At 39.9% G+C, this 20128-nt stretch overlaps 1 protein-coding gene across 2 annotated transcripts in view; it reads right to left on the bottom strand.

The window, feature by feature from the left end:
* DENND5A (DENN domain containing 5A) overlaps window positions 1-20128 on the bottom strand; it is a 1739423-nt gene that overhangs the window by 686520 nt on the left and 1032775 nt on the right. For both annotated transcript variants that reach the window (XM_044059112.1, XM_044059111.1), the window contains exons 7-8: window positions 13722-13937; window positions 12584-12815 (exon numbers count right to left, since the gene is read on the bottom strand). In XM_044059112.1, the coding sequence (XP_043915047.1) occupies window positions 12584-12815; window positions 13722-13937 (448 nt within the window). The remainder of the gene's footprint in view (window positions 1-12583; window positions 12816-13721; window positions 13938-20128) is intronic.

Genomic DNA, 20128 nt, shown 5'->3' with positions numbered 1-20128 from the left:
AGTCAATCATTTTGTCCTTATACTGTGGTATCATTCTGGGCGAAGGCAGGATGCTACTCAGGGCTAGGGTCATACCTGCCTGGGTCACATGATCCAAGAGCTCTTCCATGTCTCTCTTCATGTAGTCCAGGGAGGTATGTCTCAAGTCATTCACTCCAGCATGAACAATGACAGAGTCGTATTTGTACTTGTTGTGGAGTGACTTGAGTGCATGCGTTATGTGGAGGATCCTGGCACCTGACAGGCAGCTGACTGTAATTTTCTCCTTGTTCAGCCTGGTGAGTGGGACATCAGTGTGCCTGACTATAGAGTCACCTATGACTAAAGTGTTGGGTACATTGTCTTGCCTTAGGGGCTGTTGTTGGGTGGCACACTGGTGTTGTGAGCTATGTGTCACTTTGGTTGTGACTGGTGTTTGTTTGCATTTCGGCTTCAGAGGTCCTTGTTGCTTGGGCAGGTTAATGTTAAGGGCCTCCGCATATGTGGGTTTAGTGTTGCTATGTGTGGGTGTTGATGGTGTGGGTTTTGAAGGGCTATGAGTTGCTTGAAGTGTAATGCAGGTGTTAACCTTCTCCTCTTGACTGTCTAGCACAATCTTGGCCGGAGAGAGCTTAGCTTCCAGTTTGGCTAAGTAAGTGCATCTCTCGCAGGTTGTAGTGTTGGGTGGTAGGAGGAGAGGATTATCTGTGTACATGAGGCAGTTGCCGCACTGCCCCATTATGCCCAGATTCACCAGGTGGACAGGAGAAATCACCGGAAGCTGACCCTTGGACATGCCTGTTTAGGTGCTTTTTTGTAAAGTTTAAGAGATGTTTTCTCTTACCTTTGCAAGGTACTCTGCAATTGAAAAACCTTCCTGTGAAAGAAACTTCAAGGAGTGAGCCAGAAGCTAAAAAAGTCTTAATAAATGAAGAGCAGCTTGTGAGGAAAGAGAGCAATAGAACAAAACAGGCTGACACATGGAAACTATTCTTCAACTTACGGAAGAGAATGGCATGACTGGATATGCAGTAGCTCAGCATACAGTGGTTGCAGAAGTTTTATATCCCAGTGAAGAAAACAAAAACAAATTCGGAGCCAAAAAATGAAGTAAACACAAGAAAGTTCTGTCACAAAACTTCTACTGTTAAAGAAGAGGAGTGATGTTAGACAGCAAAAGCTGACAATGAAGGCATGTTAGCATGTACAGAGGAAGCAAGACAAATGTTTTCCTTTCCAACATGAGATGAATCAAGAAGTTTCTAACTGCCACAAAATGAACAAACAAATGTCACAGCAACTTAGTAATGCTGAAACCCAGAAGAGCAGTCTTGATAATGAAGTATGCTTAGCTACACTTTATCTAACAGAGAAAACCTTTTTCTTAGACACTAGGCCATGCTGGTCTTCAGTAAACCATCACCATCTATCCCCTTTCTCCCATTTTCTACATGGAGTTGGGATGTCCTGTGAACTGTTACCATCTCTGTTGATTCAATGCAACATTTTTCACCTTTTTAAAACTCATACCTGTTTGTTGCAGGATTTCTCTCATTATTTATTTACATTTGTTGACCGGGAGAGTCCGACTGGACACAGGTCTGTTTTCAGCGGAGGCCCAGGGAGAAAAGCTCCACATTATTATTTGCATTATACAGTTAAAAAAACATAGAATTTAAATATAGACATTCAGTTAAGGACGCAAGATAAGAAGAGAACAGATGTAAAACAGCTGTAGAGCATAGTACAATTTTAAAATACGGTGACAAATACTAAACATGGTTAAAATGTAGTTGAGATTCATCAGTGAACAATTGATACAAACTGTTTTTGAGTTACATAACAGCCATTAGCAGTTGTTGCTACAAGAAGTTAGTATTATGTGGTAGGTAGCTGGGAACATGAGTAGCCAAGCTTGCTAAGAGTAGGTTGTTGATAGGGGGCTGAGAGAAGTAGTGGGTGGTGGGAGTGAATGGTATTAGAGGGGGGGTTGCAAGGGCATATCTGGCAAGTTTTGAAGTGTGATTTTAGTAAGGATTTAAAGTGGGTGCAAGAAGTTACAGAGGTAATTGAGGATGGGAGGGAGTTCCAGAGTTTGGCTATAGTGCAGGACAATACTGCTTCTCCAGCAGAGTTAATGGCTCTTGTGACCTGTAGGAGGTTTTTGTGGCTGGATCTTAGTGGTCTCGTGGTTATGTAGGGTTGGAGTAGATTCTGAAGGGATGGGACTTTTAGTCGTTGGTTTATTAGTTTGTGGGCGAGTGTGAGTTGGTACCATTGAAGGAGGTGGGGGAGCTGTAGCCAGCCCAGTTCTGCTAGTGAGAGGCAGTGGTGAGTACGGCAGGAAGCCCCTGTGGCGAATTTGGCGATTTTGTTGTAGCAGGTTTCGAGCTTATTTAGATCACATTGTCTAAGGTTACTAAATATTGGAGAGGCATAGAGTAGGGTAGAGATAAGATGAGAATTTGCTACCGAAATTTTAGCTGCTTTGGTAAGTAGTTGCTGATTTCTATATAATGCTCCTAGTTTTTTGTGCACTTTTTTAATGGTCATGGAAATGTGAATGTCAAAGTTCAGTTTATTGTCTATTTCTACTCCTAGCAATTTGGTGTGTTCTGTAGGATGGATGGTGGTGTTGTCTTTTGCTGTGATGTTAAAGTGAGAGCTGTCTAGGGTAAGTTTGGTGGGTTGGAAGATTAGTAATTTTGTTTTGTTTGGGTTGAGTATTAGTTGGGCATCGGATAACCAAGTTTCAATAGAAGAAAATGCTTCCTGTGTGACTTTTTGCAGTTCTAGTAGGGAGTGGGCTGTGCAAATGATGGTTGAGTCACCTGCGTATTGTATGAGTGTGCCATGTGTTGCGGCTGGGGCTAGATTACTGGTGAAAATAGAGAAGAGTAGGGGTCCCAGGATGGACCCTTGGGGAACTCCTATGGAGACTGGTAGTTGGGGGGATAGGTTGTCCTGCCAAACAACTGCTTGTTGGCGGTCAGATAGGTAACTCTGAAACCAGTTGATGACTGGTTGAGAGAAGGATAGGTTATTGAGAAGAGAGATGAGTTGTTTGTGTGGGACCATATTGAAAGCTTTAGAGAGGTCTAGGAAAGTAGCTGAGGAGAGATAACCTGCATTTTTATTTTGTAGGATAGTGTTAGAGAAAGAGAGTAAGGCGGTGGTGGTGCTATGGTTAGGTCGGAAACCGTGTTATGTGTTAGAGAGGAGGTTGTTAGCAAGGAGGTGATCTGAGACTTGAGAATAAATGCATCTCTCTAGTATTTTGGAGAGTGGCGAGAGAATAGCTATGGGGCGGTAATTGGTTAGATCTGTGGGGGGGGCCTCCTTTGTGTAGGGGAATTATGTGTGAGACTTTCCATAGTATAGGAACATAACTTTCTGACAGAGATCTGTTAATCAAGAGTGATACGGGGTAGGCTAGAGCGTCAGCTGCAAGTTGAATGTATTCACCTGGGAGGTTGTCTGCTGCTAATCTGGTGGTTTTAAGTTTAGTTAGTAGTTGTTTTATTTTGGAGGTAGGAACAGGAGAGAAAGAGAAGCTAGTTGGGAGATTGTTAGTTCTAGTTGATGGTGTGGGTTTATGGGGGGGGGGTTGTGCTGTCTAGCTAGTGATAGTACGGTTTGTGTGAAGTGATTGTTGAAAGAGGGAGCAATATTTTCGGAGGAGTAAGTTAAGTTAGGAGTGGGTGCACTTACTTTACCTGGGTGGAGGATGGAGTTTATTGAGGACCAGAATTGTTTAGGGTTATGTTGGGAGGAGGTAAGGGCAGACTGGTAGTATTGGATTTTGTCCTGTTTTATAAGCTTTTTGGTTCTATTGCGTAGTTCTAGGAATTTTTGCCTAGTAGAGGAGTTTTTGGTTTTGCGCCAGTTGTCCCATGCTTTATTCCTGTTTTTCATTTCAGACTTTGTGTTTTTTTGTAGCCATGGGGATTGTTGGGCTCTAGTTCGGGAATGTCTTATGGGGGCTGTGGTAATTAAGGATGCTTAGGAATGTGTTATTAAAGTAGTCAACTGCGTCATCTAGTTTGAGGTATTTTAGAGGTTGCCAGTTACAGTCTTTTAGGGATGAGCTGAATGAGAGAGGGTTGAAGTTAGTTTTTGCGTATTTGACGGTAGATGATGGGTTTTGCTTTATAAAGGTGTTTTCTTAGTAAGAAGGTTGGGGAGTGATCACTGAGGCTGTCAGATAAGCAGCCTGCTATATATGACTGGGGGCTCTTATTGACTAGTATCCAATCAAGGGTAGTGTGTTTGTTGGAGTTATTTATCCTAGTAGGTGACTGGACTAGTTGGGTGAAGCCATGAAGATTTACATGATGGGTTGGGTGGTTGCTACAGCAGGATTGCCAGTCAGTGTTGAAGTCTCCTAGAATTTAAGTTTCTTGGGGTAGGTGGTGGGTAGTCCAGCTGAGGAGGTTTTCAAGTGGAGGGATGCTGTGGCCAAGTGGGAAGTAGCAACCTATTATGTTTAGGGTTTTATTTTGGTTAATTTTAAGGTTGGCATATATTATTTCTTCCTTACCTATTTGGGGAGCTGCTAACTTTAAGATCTGGATGTCTAGATGCTGCTTAAATATTATAGCTATACCACCTCCATTTTTGTTTAGTCGGTCTACTCTTAGTATATTGTAACCAGCAGGGAGGGTTTGCTCATTAGTAATGTGCGGTTTTAACCATGTTTCTGTAAGGATCACTACATCAGGGGAGTAGACGTCTATGGTGGCATGGAATTCAAGCACCTTGTTGCATATACTTCTAATATTTAGGTTTATCAGAAGGCGGTCGGTTGGCTTTCTATTGGCTGTGATTTGGGAGATGTGGTTTGTAGTCTGATTATGAGGGGAGGGGTTGGAGATAGAGGGACCAGGATTAGGATGGATGTCTCCACTGAGTGCTAGGTTGGATATGGATGAGATTATTAGTTTTATCAATTTCTGTATATGCTTGCTTATAAGGGAAGTTTTTTGATTGCGTTCTGTGGGCAATAGGTATGGTGGTAGGGTTATGTTAGGTTGAGGGGTTGTTTTTAGTTTAGGTACTGTGGTCTGTAGTCTATATAGAGGGTGTATTGGGAAGGTTGTTGACCTGATGAGAGAGTAGTAGAGTAGAGGTGGGATATGAGTGGTGGTGTGTGTGGTGGTACAGTGGTAGTGGTTGAGTGCAGGAATGGTGGAGGTTTGGTAAGATGTGATGTATGCAAGGAGTGTGCATGCAGTGACTATAGGTATGGTGCGCTTGTACATATTAGCTGAGTAGGAGGGATAGTAGTTAGAAGTTGTAGGAGGAAGTATAGGTGTGGTGATTTTATAGGTTGAAGGGTGGAAGGGGTTACTGTTTGTAATAAAGGTAGGACCACTGGGGGTGGGAGGGAATTGGGGGAAGGGATGGCAGCATAGCGCGCAACAGATGAAGGAAGACTATCAGTAGGTTTATAGGTTATAATGAAAAGGGCTGGCCCTGATTAGGCTGCAATTGTTCTTGCGGGGAGGGGGAGGATCAGAATAGACCAGAAAAGTGGTGGATAGCAACAGTATGATGAAAAGGGCTGGCCCTGATTTCACAGATATGCAAGTCTACAGAAACAATAAGAAAAGGCAGTAGTTACTCTGACTTGCTTGTTTTGCATACCTGTCTTTTTGAAATAAAATAAGCCAATTTTACCAAGGAGTTATGTGGAAATTAGGAAGACAAGAATTTATAAGAGAAAAGGTTTAGTAGAAGTAGAGAAACAGCAGTGCATACAAATAGTACAGCATCTAAAGACAGATTGCAGTTAGAAGTACAGAATGGGGGGGGGCAGCTAATGTTCTGAAACAATAAGAAAATCAGTAAGTACTTTGGACTTACTTGTTTTGCATACCTTTCTTTTGAAATAAAATAAACACTTGTAACCAGGAGTATGTGGGATTTAGAAAGACCACAAGTTATAGGAGAAAGGATTTTGTAATACTAGAAAAACAGCAGGGCTTTCAAATAGTTGAAACAGCTTGCAAAGGGAGACTGCTGTTAGAAAGTACAGTATGGGAAGGGGCAAACTAACATCTGTCTCTCATGCAATTAATCCATCTCTTTGCTGGATGTCCTCATTTCCTCTTGCCTTCTTCTGGTCTCTCCCAAATCTGCTTCATCAAATAGTCTTCTGTGTCCCTGCACATGTACCCAAACCATCATAATCATTTTTCTTTGACTTTCACTGAAACTCGCACTACTATGTCTTGTACTTTGATGTCTTTGTCTTCATGAAACTGCTCATCTAGGCACTTCCTCTCTATCATCTCTAACTTCCTCAACTTTTCTGCCAAAGTTACTAAGCCATACAGAAGTACTGGTCACACCATTATTTTGTATATCATACTTTTCAGCTAGTTTGACATTTTTTGGGGCATATATTACCCGTGAGACACTCTGTACCAGTTGGCTGCTGACCCTCTGATTGTAGTCTAAAACCCCTCATTCAGTCTTCCCTTCTCCTCAATCAACCCACTAGATACTTGAAGCTATCAACCTCCTTCATTAGCTTCCCTATTATCTCAATTTTCAGATTCTTCTCCGTTCCTTAATTTGTTGCCATAAAAATTACATTGTCTGTGTTTTGTTTCATCCTATATGCCTTCGGTTTTGCATTCCATTCCCCTCTCATTTGCTGAAGTCCCAGTTCAGAGTCTGTTTGTAATGCCACATCATCTGCATACAGCACCTTTGCTGATCTGTCCTCTCTGACCTGTTTGCTAAAGTAGTTCATCACCAGTAGGAACAGCAGTGGCTCAGAACTGGACCCTGATGCATACCTACTCCCAGTGAGACCCCCCCCCCCAATCTGAGCACTGTTCGTATTTGTGTCGGTGGGTCCTTGTGCATAGCCTGCAATAATTTTTCCAATGTTTCTGGGAGATTGAACCACTGCAGGATTACTCAAAAAATCCTCTTTCTTGGGACCCTGTCTTACACTTTTCTCCATTTCTTGGAATCCTTAATTGGATTCTTTCCTCATCTCTAGCTCTTCAACACTATCAATCTTGCTGCAAGCAATGGGTTGGCTATCGTGTATCCGGATCTGAGTCTGAACTACTTATCTCCCATCTTGCCTTCTACTACTCAGTGTATTATTTTAACAATCACCCTCTCCAGCACTTTAATGCCATTTGATAGGAGTTTGATACCTAAAAACAAATTGCTAAATGAATTACCATCACACCACTGATTTTAGCACTTTCATTCTACTCTAATCAAGAACTTCATCAGAAATAATATTTAACAACCACTTGCACTTTAAATATACACTTGAAAAGGCACATGTACTTAAAACAACCAATTCAAACAAATTGATTACGAGCTTGAAGGCTTAATATATTTTTTGAACTATTAACATCATTAAGGCCAGGGGAAAATATTGCCAAAGAAAATTGCCACATTAAAATGCAATGCTAGAGGCAAAAAGTGTTAATCACCACCTATCCACTATCTAAATTCACCACAAGGAAAACAAATTTCTAAATTTTTTAAAAATTCAAGCACCACTGACTATGCCTTGCTAAGGTATTATTAGTATTAATTCTTCTAATAGCATATACTTGAGCAGTTAAACCTTCTTTGTGTTTTACCTACATAGAAACGTTGGTATCATGTATAGCAAGCTGGATAAATCAAATCCTTGTCCAACAATTAAAGTGTCCCCTTCCTGCAATTGTCCCATTTATGTCAGCCACTGAAAAAATGGGGAACTCTTTTATAAACCTGCCCCAAAATGGAAACAGTCCCTTTTTGATATTCAACTTAGTCCGCCCCTTCTTTACATCATTCTTTGTTTTTAATAAATAATTAATGTTAGCTCCTTTCCTAAAAATTACTGTGGGTCCTGCTCCCAACAAATTAAACAATTCTTGGTTATCGAAAATTATTTTCTGGTTCTCTTTTACCAAATTCCTGAATGTAAAAGCATCCACAGAAAAAGTGAGCACAAATGTATTTCTCCAATATTCACTTATTAATGTCTTGTCCCTTGGTTTCACTCCCAACTACATAAAATTGCTTTAAATTTAGATTTTCTGTATTTGAAAACCTTCTCTTTCATCATATGTACCAAAGTGGATGGGTACCCTCTTAGAAGAGAACACTCCGAAGAAAGGAAATGCATTTAGGGGTACTTGTCTATCACTACAGAAATAAAGAATAAGGGGAATCCTAATGAATGTAAGTTGACAGAGAAAAACAGTGACCCTTCAGTGAGGAGAAAGCCACCCCTTGTTCAACGAGTTCAAATAAATACTTCAGGACTAAAGGTAATTTGACATGCTGGCACCAACACCAGACTCTTCTCCATTTGGACAAATAACCTTGCAGTCGATCTGTAGCCCTTTTATCAATAGTGGAACTCTTCTGTAAGATGTAAACATAAAATACAGAGAACAGAACTGGTCTCACAGCTTTCAAGAATACCATGTGAATCACAGGAATGCAATAGAATGCATATAGGAAAGCTTTGGCTCCAGTCCAATAGAAAATCATCCTGTTCCCTTAACATAAAATAAGGAAACCACACATTCTAATGTGATGCAAAGAAGTCATGAATATGCTCCCCTACCAGCTGAAGAAAGATTTAATTCAACTACATTCTGGCTCCTAGTGGGAACATCCACCAAAAACTGTAAGTTCCTGGAAAATGATCCATATTACAGAGATATTCATTGACAAAAGATTCCCAGACATTCACTGCCATTCTGCACAACCTGAAGCAAATGGTCCCACCCTAGCTGTTTCTGTACCATGCCACAATGGTACTACTTGGTAATATCTGAAGAAACCTCTGGTGTGCACAACATTTGAATGATTTCAAGATCATTTCCACATGTAACATTTCCTTTATATTTATATATAGTCTGGCATGGCAAAGACCATAACCCCTGCACTTTTACAAAGCTTAAATGTGTGCAGCAACTGAGGTCTGAAACATCCGCTGTGAGAACTTGGGATGAATTTGGAAAACCAAATGGCCTTCCTTCAGTTCCTAAGCGTACTTATTTTCCAACTACAGGGCTGCCTGACTGTAATGACTTCTCAGGTAAGACTGAAACTCTCTTACATGAAGCCTTGCTTGTGATGTCAACAGTACTTGCAAATATGTGACCTTAAAAAAAAACAAAAAGGAAAGAACCTTGGCCTCAAAGCAGCCTCACCTGCTACTGCACAGAATAGAAGTGGCATGCTGTAAATTTTATTCTGGGACAGAAAACCCCTCAATGGGCCAATAACCAGCAATGCCCCTAAATAAAGCATCTACTAACATGGTATGAAGTACACCTTTGTAACAATCTGTTGGCTGTGGCTAATTTGGGAAAAGAAAAGCTAACAGAAAATGTTCTTTGCTAACTTCAATGTTGAGAAATCTCCAGTGTGGGGGAGAGATAGGATCATGTCAGTAAAGATCACTGAACTCCAAAGTCATCATCCTCTGAGGAAAAACAGGACTAAGAGTCTAAAGAATAAACACCCTGAGCTACTAAACTCTCAAGTGTCTCTTAAAATCTAAAAGATTCAAACTAGGCCTCCAATCTTTTTTTTTGGGGGGGGGTCAAGAAAAAAACAAAAAGGAAATCTTTTTATTAGTTTTTCAAACCATAAAGCCATAGAAATAATGGCTGGATTTCTCCTGCAACTTGACATTCTGCCACATACAAAGGGCACTGACCAAAATGAGTGGAAGAGAACTACAAAGGGGTATGAAACATAACTCCATACACTGGGAGTGCTGAAAGCAGAAATGATAATTTGATTGCACAGGGTTTGTTCATATCTGAAGAGGCTGGTCTATTTATGTTGGGGCCCCTCAGATGTTAAATTGCCCCCTTCTTCCATAAGGTATGGAATGGAATGAAGCCCACAATGGAGAATTCACATGGGGGCATGAGCTGCACATGAAAAAATCTGGAAACATAATTTTAGTTATAACATTTAGATAACACTGCCCTTTTAACCTAGTATGTCTCCTAAGCATGAATGACAATGCTGCACACTGAAAGAAAACACCATACACACACTTACAAATCAGACGTGCCACGTCTGTTCCCTATCACTTATTTATCCTCATCTTCAGAAAATAGAGACACATCAGAACTGCTCAAAGTCTAACTCCTAACTCAGCATAAAAAGTAAGACATTTAAATATTTAAGAGATATATAACAAGAAGCATGAATTATTCAATCTGCATTCTCCACACGTTATTCTTTATCAGATGACGAGACAGCAAAAAACTTACTGTTCAATTTAGCATAAGCCATACCCATGCCATGAATATTGGATATGAATCAGAAGCAGAGATAATCAGAAACCCTATAAATCCTCTCCAAAATCTTAAAGACCTTAGGCAGAGCTGCACTGTCTCTGGAAGGGATCCCTCACTCTTTTTCCTGCTCCACACAGTACTCATCTCAAAAATAATTTTCATAATACTGATCTTCAGTCATACCCATCCTGTATAAAAATATAGAACTCATCTTCTAATTCAGAAAAAAATGGGAGTGAAGTGGAGTAAGGATACAGCCCTCATCTTTCTGGAATCACCACTCCAGACAAAAGATGAAACAAAGCATTCTTATTAACAAAAAATATCTGCAAAGTTACTATAATTACATGTAAATGTACAGTGGTTAATCAGAGATTTTATTGTAATTTTTCTGAACCTTTAGGCTTTAAGTGTTAGGCTGAGAAAATTTGTTTCTATGTAGTGTCATGCAATACACCAGAAGCTGTGCAAGACTGAAACGATAAAACATTAGCAACATTTTTGCCATTAGTATAACCACTTTCTTTCTGATTTTCATCAAAACTTAAATACTGAGATTCAGAAAGAATCCCACTGCTCACATGAACTGTCTATCCTGGGTAGGTCAATTTATGTGCTCAATGAAAAATGTGATTCAGAGACAGCTATGACTGCAATGAGGAAAACTTCATTATTGGATCATTGGCATGTCTCAGAACCACACTATTTTATACTAGCATTGTCACATCTGTGATGGCAATAGTGTTTACAGTGGTGGTCCATGCATTGTTCTGGCACAGGCACCCTCCCCTCTAAACTCATGAATGCATTCAGATATTCATGCAAGCATACACAACAACACATCCACTCAATATCAAACACCCCCACCATGCTCGACTGGACTTAAGGTTACACTCAGTCATTCACTCACCCCCCCCCATCCACACACACGCACGCACACACACACACACACACACACACACACACACACACACACACACACACACACACACACACACACACTCACACGAATACCCGACTTCATTCAAGCCCTTCCAGACACATACGCACATGCATCTACATACACCAACACATCCCCCCACTCACACTTCTTCACTGACCTTTGCTGAACTTACCAAACTGCGACTTCTTCCAATGACGTTAATGGACTACTGCCATCGTTAGACAATGTTAAAAATGTTCCTCTACTCATGGAAATTTACACAGCTGAGCAGTTCTCTAAATAACTTGACACAGTAAATCGGGGATCATGGGTATTTTTGGGGAGAGCACAGGGCCAATTAACATTAACCACTCCCCAGACTGAGTCATTAACATGCAACTCAGCCAGCAGGCCTGCCCTCTTTTATGATTAGGGATGCCACCTTTTCAAATGGCCAAAGTGGAACTTTTTTTTGTAGAAACATGAAATTTTGCAGGACAAACCATACCCACAGACAGTGAAAAGGAATGAACTTCATTTTTTGCTAAAATAAAAGCTTGTTCTTTCAGCATGTGAGCTGCATATGCTGTTTCATATAATATTTAGATGCTTCAGATACAAAATAATTGTTTTATGCAACTATTAAAGAACACTTAGGGGATACTTTGGACAGTTTTAAAAAGAAATAATACTTGTAAGCTTTGGTAGATTGTTTTTCAAAGTAAGGTAATGTATGCAGCATTTTGTTTCAGCAAATGTTACGCATCCATCATACCGTCTTGTGCAAAATACCAATGTTTATTACATGTGGTGGTTGCAGTAAAACCTATCTCCTCAAAGTGACAAGGAATGAAGCATGATACTGAAGTAAATTCTGTGACAAAGAAACTCTTAACTAAAGCACTGTGATCACTCTTTTCTGTATTCTAGCAGTGTACCAACATAAAATTAGTAAATACGATTGAACTTGGTCACTGTCGTGTAAGACATATGTAGTAAAAATGAACTTCAGACAAAAGTAAGAAACAGCTAAGCAAGGAGATAATAACAGCTTGAAAAATGCTATAGATGCTGGCAGTTACCACATATTGCCAACTTTCTACTACTTTGCTGCAGTTCAAAGAAAATATCGTGTAAAGGCAGCCTGCACTTTCACAAATAAAGAAATAAAAGGGTCTACAATGTTTTCACTAGTCACCTACAACCATACTTGTCAATACCAATCAAAGGCTTTAGCACAAAAGTGTCAAAATCTTTCCTTAAATGTTGAAAAGTGTTTCAAATTAGCAATTACCTCACCCATACTGGCTGTCCACTTACTGACAGCAAATAAATTAACTTTTCCACTACAACATAATTTTTGTTTAATAGTGTAAAGCCGCACCAGCTTCTTCGACGGTAGTGCACTTTTGATACATTGACGTTCGTAGGGTTGGAGTCCTCACATTCAGCATTCTAATTTTTTCTACTCTGGAATCAAATACCCTTAGAACAGGATCCTTCTCTTCATCATGGCACATGATTTTCATGTCAATAAATGAAGCAAACATCTGTGTCTCCAGGAACCTTGAGAGGAAAGGCAAGTAAGGTTCAGGCTGATCAGACAGAAAAGAGGCCTGGAAAGCAAGAAAAAGAACAAAGTGAAACAGAAATCTTAACAAATTTCCATGTTATCTTTCTAAATATAGTCTCCTTTTGGATAACAGCTGAATACTGTTATTAGTATAAACAGTATTCTCAATCACAGCATGATAAACACATTATAAAAGAACAAGAAAATTAGCAATTGCAGGGAGTGAAAGAAGTCATGTGATGACTACACACAATCATGTTCTTAATTTCATTTCTCTCCTCTGAAAACACATTAACAGTCACTTGTTAGCTGCAATCAATCAGTTAACAATGCATGTCTGCAAATTACTGTTCAAGGGTGCTAAGAACACTGAAATACCAACCTTAGCCCACCTCTGAAATACAAATTAAAAAGCCAATAATGCACACCCTGCTTCTGTTATGGTAATTCAATGGATGATCTCTAAAATGTTTACAAGAATTACAGAAAAACAATGGTCATAAATAACAACACTGCTTTTGGACAACATGAAAACATTTGTAAAAGATAATATCTAGAAACTTTAAAATTAGATTTTCTCACTTAAGCAATGAACCTACTTTTTATTAAGAGGAAACAGATTGTAACCAAATTATTTTCTTACCTTGATTTGTTTTGCTACTCTATGTCCAGCAACACAATTCCCCTTTTTATACCACTTATCTCTAAATTAACAAAATTCTACATTAGGTGCTAGCAAGAAACCATATTATGCAGGCTGATGATTCCAGATATTCCCATACAAATATCTTTAGCAACTGTGGAAGCAAGCCTGAGAATGATAAACAGAAAAATGCTTCGGTGCCTATATAAACATTATGCTAGGTGCTCTTTAAGTTGCAAACTAAAAATTAAGTGTTATATAACATTTCTGAAAAATATACTTGAATGCATTTCTCTAAACACTCACTTTGTCAAAGTTCTGCATCTGCTCCCTGTTGGTGAACCAGGACTCCTTGTCCTGACTTGGCTGAATAACAAACACTTCATAGTCTGCGAACATCTGAATAAAGCGGTTCACAAAGACTTCACGGACTTGAATATTGAGCTGGTGCATTTTCATTTCCTCCTCATCACAATGCACCTTAACATTTTTATTATTGCTGGCTTCCTCCTTCACTTCCAGCTGCACACACAAAGAGACATCAAAATACATTAACATACACATTTAGAAAGCAAGGACAGTTCTCAGTTTTCCTACCTGACCTAGAAAAAAATGAGTACATTTACTGAAAAACAGAACACAATAATACATACTAACAAGTATCTACATCTACATCTGTCTATCTCTTTATATAAATCTCTCTCTCTCTCTCTCGCTCTCTCTCTCTCTCTCTATATATATATATATATATATATATATATATATATATATATATATATATACACACACACACACACACACACAAATATAATTACACAAATTGGTACTAATGGCTGTTAGTGATGCTAGCTTAAAACTCATAAGACATAATTATATATTTTCTATGCAATTAAGTTACTCTTTCGATTAAATACAAGCAGAGTTTGCTCTTAAGGAGTCCACTACTGGGTCCCCACCTACCCAGAATTTACGAACATTTATATGACATTAGGACCAAAAAAGAAAATAATATGACATTAGGACCAAAAAAGAAAATACTGCTAGCCTTGAAGACTTCTTATCCTGGTGTTCTTCCACATACTCACAAGAAACCCTTATTCTGGGGGACTTCAACCTAGATTGGTTCACCTGTATATCAGAACCACCAAGTAATCTAATAAATCTCCATGGCTACCAGCAGCTAGTCCAAATTCCAACTAGGTGTGATAAAAAATCTAAAAGGGAATCCATCCTTGACTGGGTCCTAACTAGCAACCCCACATTGTACCCTCACACAGGCAGTCTCCCAGACACCTTAAGTGACCACAACATAATATACTTTATCGTAGTAGAACAAGCATATGCAAAACCACTAACTATATATCCACTAGAAACACAAAAATTCTCTCCTGAGGTCCTCAACACTTTACTGTGTAACTGTGACTGGACCCCTAAAACCCTCCCACTTGACCAGGCTGTAGCATATTTCAACAAAACATTTCTACAACACCTAGACACTGTCGCTCCATTGCAAAATCAAGGTTAGAACCTCTACAAACCCATGGCTCAGTAAAGAAACCAAACAAATCCTCAAGTCCAGAGACACTGCCTGGCGTTACTATCAAAAAACAAAGAAACACAAACCCTAACTAAGTACCAAGAACTGCGCAACCGTGCAAAAATGCATTCGGCTGGACAAAAATCCTACTACACAACATTACAAACTAAATACCAACACAACCCACAAAAATTTTGGCAAAATGTAAACCAGCTACTAAAATCCACCCAAAAGGCTACCCCAAACCAACCACCCTGACACTAAAGTTCCCATGAAACACAATTCAACTCCCACTTTGTGAACTGAACTCTACCCTTAATATCACAGGACAGTTCTTTCCTCACTACCTCCCGCAACACAAATAACCCTAACACTAGCTTTATCCTCAAAACAGTTTCCACCACTTCAATCAAAGGCATGCTCTCCAAACTAAAACCTCATCAACAGCAGCCGGCCTACTCCCCAGCTATTTCTTGAAACTTACAGCAGATGCTATTGCTATCCCAGTCTCCACTCTCATAAACAGATCAATTGTTGAAAACTATGTGCCTAAACTCTGGAAAATATCCTATGTTACACCCATACATAAAGGCGGGACCTCCACTGAACTTAATAACTACAGACCCATTGCTTTACTCTCCCCTGGCCAAAATCCTAGAAAATGCATCCATACCCAGATGCTAAACTATCTCCTAGACTGCAACATCCTGTCACCTACTCAGCATGGTTTCAGACCTGCCCATAGTACCACTACAGCTCTCCTCTGCTTCACAGATGCAGTAAACCGTCTCAAAAATGAAGGCCTGCAAGTGTCAACTCTTTTTGGATATGTCCAAAGCATTTGACACAGTCTACACCAAATCCTGCTAAACAAACTAAACCAATATCATCTATCTAATTCCACTCTTACCTGGTTCCAAAGCTACTTAACTGACAGGTACCAAGCTGTGAAATGGGAAAATTCTCTCTCTCCTCAGCTGCCCATAACTATAGGAGTCCCACAGGGTTCTATCTTAGGACCACTACTATTCACAGTCTTCACAAATGACCTCCACACCTCCACACAGCATGCATCTATAATTCAGTATGCAGATGACACTACCTTAATCTGTGCTGCACAAAACATTCCCATCCTCCTGCAAACAACTCAACTAGCATTCTCTGACGTTGAAAACTACCTTACCAAAGCCCAACTTATCCTCAATCCAAAGAAAACTCAGCTTATGATTATAACCAGTTCTAACAAAAACACTAACAGTCAATTCACTATCTACTCCACAAATGCTACTCCAATTGCTCCAGTGGCACAGGCTAAGCTATTGGGAATAACCATAGACTCCCACCTAAAATTTGATAGTCATCTGAACTTAACTATTAAAAAAGTACATGCCAAACTGGGGTCACTCTACCGTATCAAACCATTTCTTACCAACAACACAAGATCAGCCATTGCTCGCTCCCAACTTCTATCCACCCTACTGTATGCAGCTCCCATTCTGACTAATCTCAACAAAACTGAACTAAGCAAAATGGAAGCTTGCTATAACAGAATTGCCGCTTTGCTGCAAATTGCTCATATAGAACTCATCACTGTACTGCTTTGAGACAGCTCCCTGGCTTGAACTGCCCAACCTCCTAACCTACAATCAGCTCTGCCTCTGTCATTCTATCTATTACCTCCCCAATAAGTGTCCTGCCCTCAAAAACCTAGTACAACATCACTCAGCCAAAAGGCCTCTTAGATCATCAAGCAAACTACTACTAGAAGTCACCAACAGCTACAATAGCTTTGGAGATGCACTATATAGTAGTTCATTGGCTAAAAATGGAACTCTGTCCCTACTAGCATTCAAAACACATCATCCAAAGCCTCCTTTAAAGACCTCATCAGGCAACATCTCAAGCAAAGTTGGCAGTGCCATGATTGCTCCCCAGGGGATAACATATGCATACTAAATCTAGAGCAATTGATAATAGTTTTTCAATCTTACTCACAAACACTGGCTAATCTACAATGTATGTACTGTACCTGTGTACTATGTATGTATTCTACCTACATTCCAAAGTTCAGCTGTACACCACAAATCTATTACTTACCTTTATTTTTAAAATTAATATCTTTTTTGACTGTTCTCTCCACTGTAACTGTTTGTGCCGCATACCACTGTAAAGACATGTCTCTTGTAATTTGTGTGTATATTGATTATGTCTAAATAACTAAATGTGTCTGTAATTTTTCTTTGTGGAGCTTTTCTCCCCGGGCCTCTGCTGAAAAAGGGCCTTTTCGGCTCAGTCAGACACCCCCGGTTAACAAATGTAAAATAAATAAAATAAAATAATGCATTATATAAGCACACCAGTGTATGTAAATTAGCTACATTTAGATTTTTTGTGTTAGAAAGTGTGCCAGTCGACCCTAGAGGGGGGAATTGGGAAACACTGGTGGAATACAGAGAATTATTTTGGCAAATTGTTTTAGAAGCCAACAGAACACCAGGTCTCAATGACATGATTTCACTTAAGCCAGTGTTAAAGCTGAGGTCTGCTAAATTATAGTATTGTTACACCATTCCAGATAGATGTTAATATTATATTTTTAGAACAAAATGTTAAGATTTTAGAAATGGTTCATTTACATATATATATATTCATATTTATATATATATTTTTATTTTTTGTACATGTTAATTATTATAGGGTATGATCTTCATGGTGGTTTTAGGAAGTATAATTTGTGTATATATGTGTATGTGTTTTTAATTACTTTTCAATTAATTAATTGATTTGATAAGTTTTGTCATTGGCTATCAGTAATTAGTTAATGTATTTAAGGTGAGTTCACCAGAGTGCTGTTATCTGATGAAGTCAAGGACGAAAACGTGTTGTGAATTTTCAGTGTTACTTGTATTAAACTGTTCGTGTCACAGTTCCTGGTTTTGGTGCTTTACTTTTGATTATCAGTGAACGTTGGGGCACCTGCCTTCTTTTTGCGGTTAAATACAAGCAGAGTTTGCTCTTAAGGAGTCCACTACTGGGTCCCCACCTACCCAGTTGTGAACTTTTTAAATCCTACATCTGATTAAATAATTAACATTATTACACTGTTAATACTGTTATGAACATTTTCCGTCAAACAAAACATTTGTTCCAAATGGCTTCCTATTAAACCAGCAAAAGAAAATGTGCTTAGTACAACACTTTTTTTAGGAATCCTCAAACTACTTGCTAACTGTATCACTCCTCTATAATAAAGCTTTACCTGTGTATACAGATTGTAGAGTACACTGACCACTATGTGTACATAGAAAATGGGTTACTTGCTGACATCTGAAGTCATACTGATGCTACTCTGGTCCAACATCCGGCAAAGTATTTTCTATCACCACCTAACACCACTATATACCCAAATCTGTCAATCAGGCAATCACAAGCTTGGGTGTTACCAGCAAAGTAGCCTTTGCAGTAATATTTAGAAAGAACATAAACTTGTTAAGCATCTTTCTGAAACAAGAAAGGTGCTTAAAAAAGAGAAACAGAACTGGGCCTTTGATCAGAACCAGCTTATTATGTGTACATGGCATCGATGTCAAAAATTCAGCTGGAGAGTGGAGCTCATCTATAACTCACAATATAGCCAATACCCCACTCAAAACTGATATAGTAGGCAGAGATGTTGTCATCTTGGTTGATAACACCCTCTCCTTCACCCCACGTGTAGCATCAGCAGTCAGGAAATCATTCTGTGCAGTACAACTGATACCTAAAGACATCGCACCAGTGTCAAAAGAAGTTATCATCCTGCTGTACTCACCTCTGATTAGGCCAATTACAGAATACAATTCCCACCCAGCATGTACCTACTCAGAGACATCACACAGCTAAAAAGACCCAAAATCTTCCTACCTAAAACGATTTTTGGTGTAAAGACAGTACAGTTGTGTACACTTACCATAAATGTAGATGTTCGAGTGTATTCACTGTTGCAGTCATCACATTTGGGTTATCCCTGCTAGGGTAGCCCCAGCCAGCCCGAATACCAGAGGCTTAGTATTTCTGCGTTGGTTGCTGTCACTTCAGGACTGACGTCAGGTCGTCAGTAGTATAAAGTAAGGCAGCCAACACCATTACATCAGTTTTTCTTGCCCTAACCTGTCAGGAGCCCCCAAGTAGGAGGCAGGTTCTGGTGGAAGAACCCCACCAGTAGAAAGTAAATATCAATATGTCCCTTGTAAGGAAAGAGAAGAAAAAAGAGGGATGGAGGGAGGGAAACCAGGACTGCAACAGTGAATACACACGAACATCTACATTTATGGTAAGTGTACACAACTGTACTATGTTCTTCGTGTTTCACTGTTGCAGTCATCACATTTGGGTTGATTCCCAAAGCTGCAGAAATGGGTGGAGGCAGTCAAGGAAACTAGGGGCTGGCTAGGATGCCCTGCAAGACTGTAAAGGCAAACCCTGCCCTGGATTTGGAGAAGAGAGGCAGGTGGTAATGTTTGGTAAAAGTGTGAACAGATGTCCACGTGGCAGCCTCCAGGATGTTGCTGGAGGGGACTCCTCTGAGGAAAGCTGCAGAGGTGGAGGCTGCTCTGGTGGAGTGAGTCCTGACCCCCTTGGGTGGAGGCTTTCTGTGTTCTTTGTAGCAGAAATGGATGCAGTGTGCTATCCATTTGAAAATGGTTTGTTTGGAGATGGCTTTGCCTTCTGGCATTGTAGCAAAGCTAACCAGCAATTGATCAGACTTTCTGAAGGATTTAGTCCTGTCTAGATAGAATCTGAGCAGTCTGTGCACATCTAGAGAGTGCAGGATACTTTCCCTCTTGTTCTGGGGATTAGGAAAAATGGTGGGCAAATGAATGGATTGGTGGAGAGCCACACTGGACACTACCTTGGGCATGAAGGATGGGTTAGTCCTGAGGGGATACCCTGTCAGCATGGAAGATGATGAAGGGTTCCACAGCCATGAGTGCTTGCAGCTCGGAGACTCTTCTGGTTGAAGTGATGGCCAGAAGGAAAGCTGTCTTCCAGGACAGAAATGTTAGCTCTGCAAAAGAAGCTGGTTCGAAGGGGGGGGGGGGCAGGGTGAGCTTTTCCAACACAAAGTTAAGGTCCCAAGCTGGGGTTGGTGGACGTCTGGGTGGTCTCAAGTTGCTAGCCCCTCTTAGGAACTGTT

Source organism: Protopterus annectens, chromosome 17.part0 (genome assembly GCF_019279795.1).
Source record: "Protopterus annectens isolate FY-2018-M chromosome 17.part0, PAN1.0, whole genome shotgun sequence".
NCBI classification, from domain to species: domain Eukaryota; kingdom Metazoa; phylum Chordata; order Ceratodontiformes; family Protopteridae; genus Protopterus; species Protopterus annectens.
This window is presented reverse-complemented; position numbering and strand designations above follow the sequence as displayed.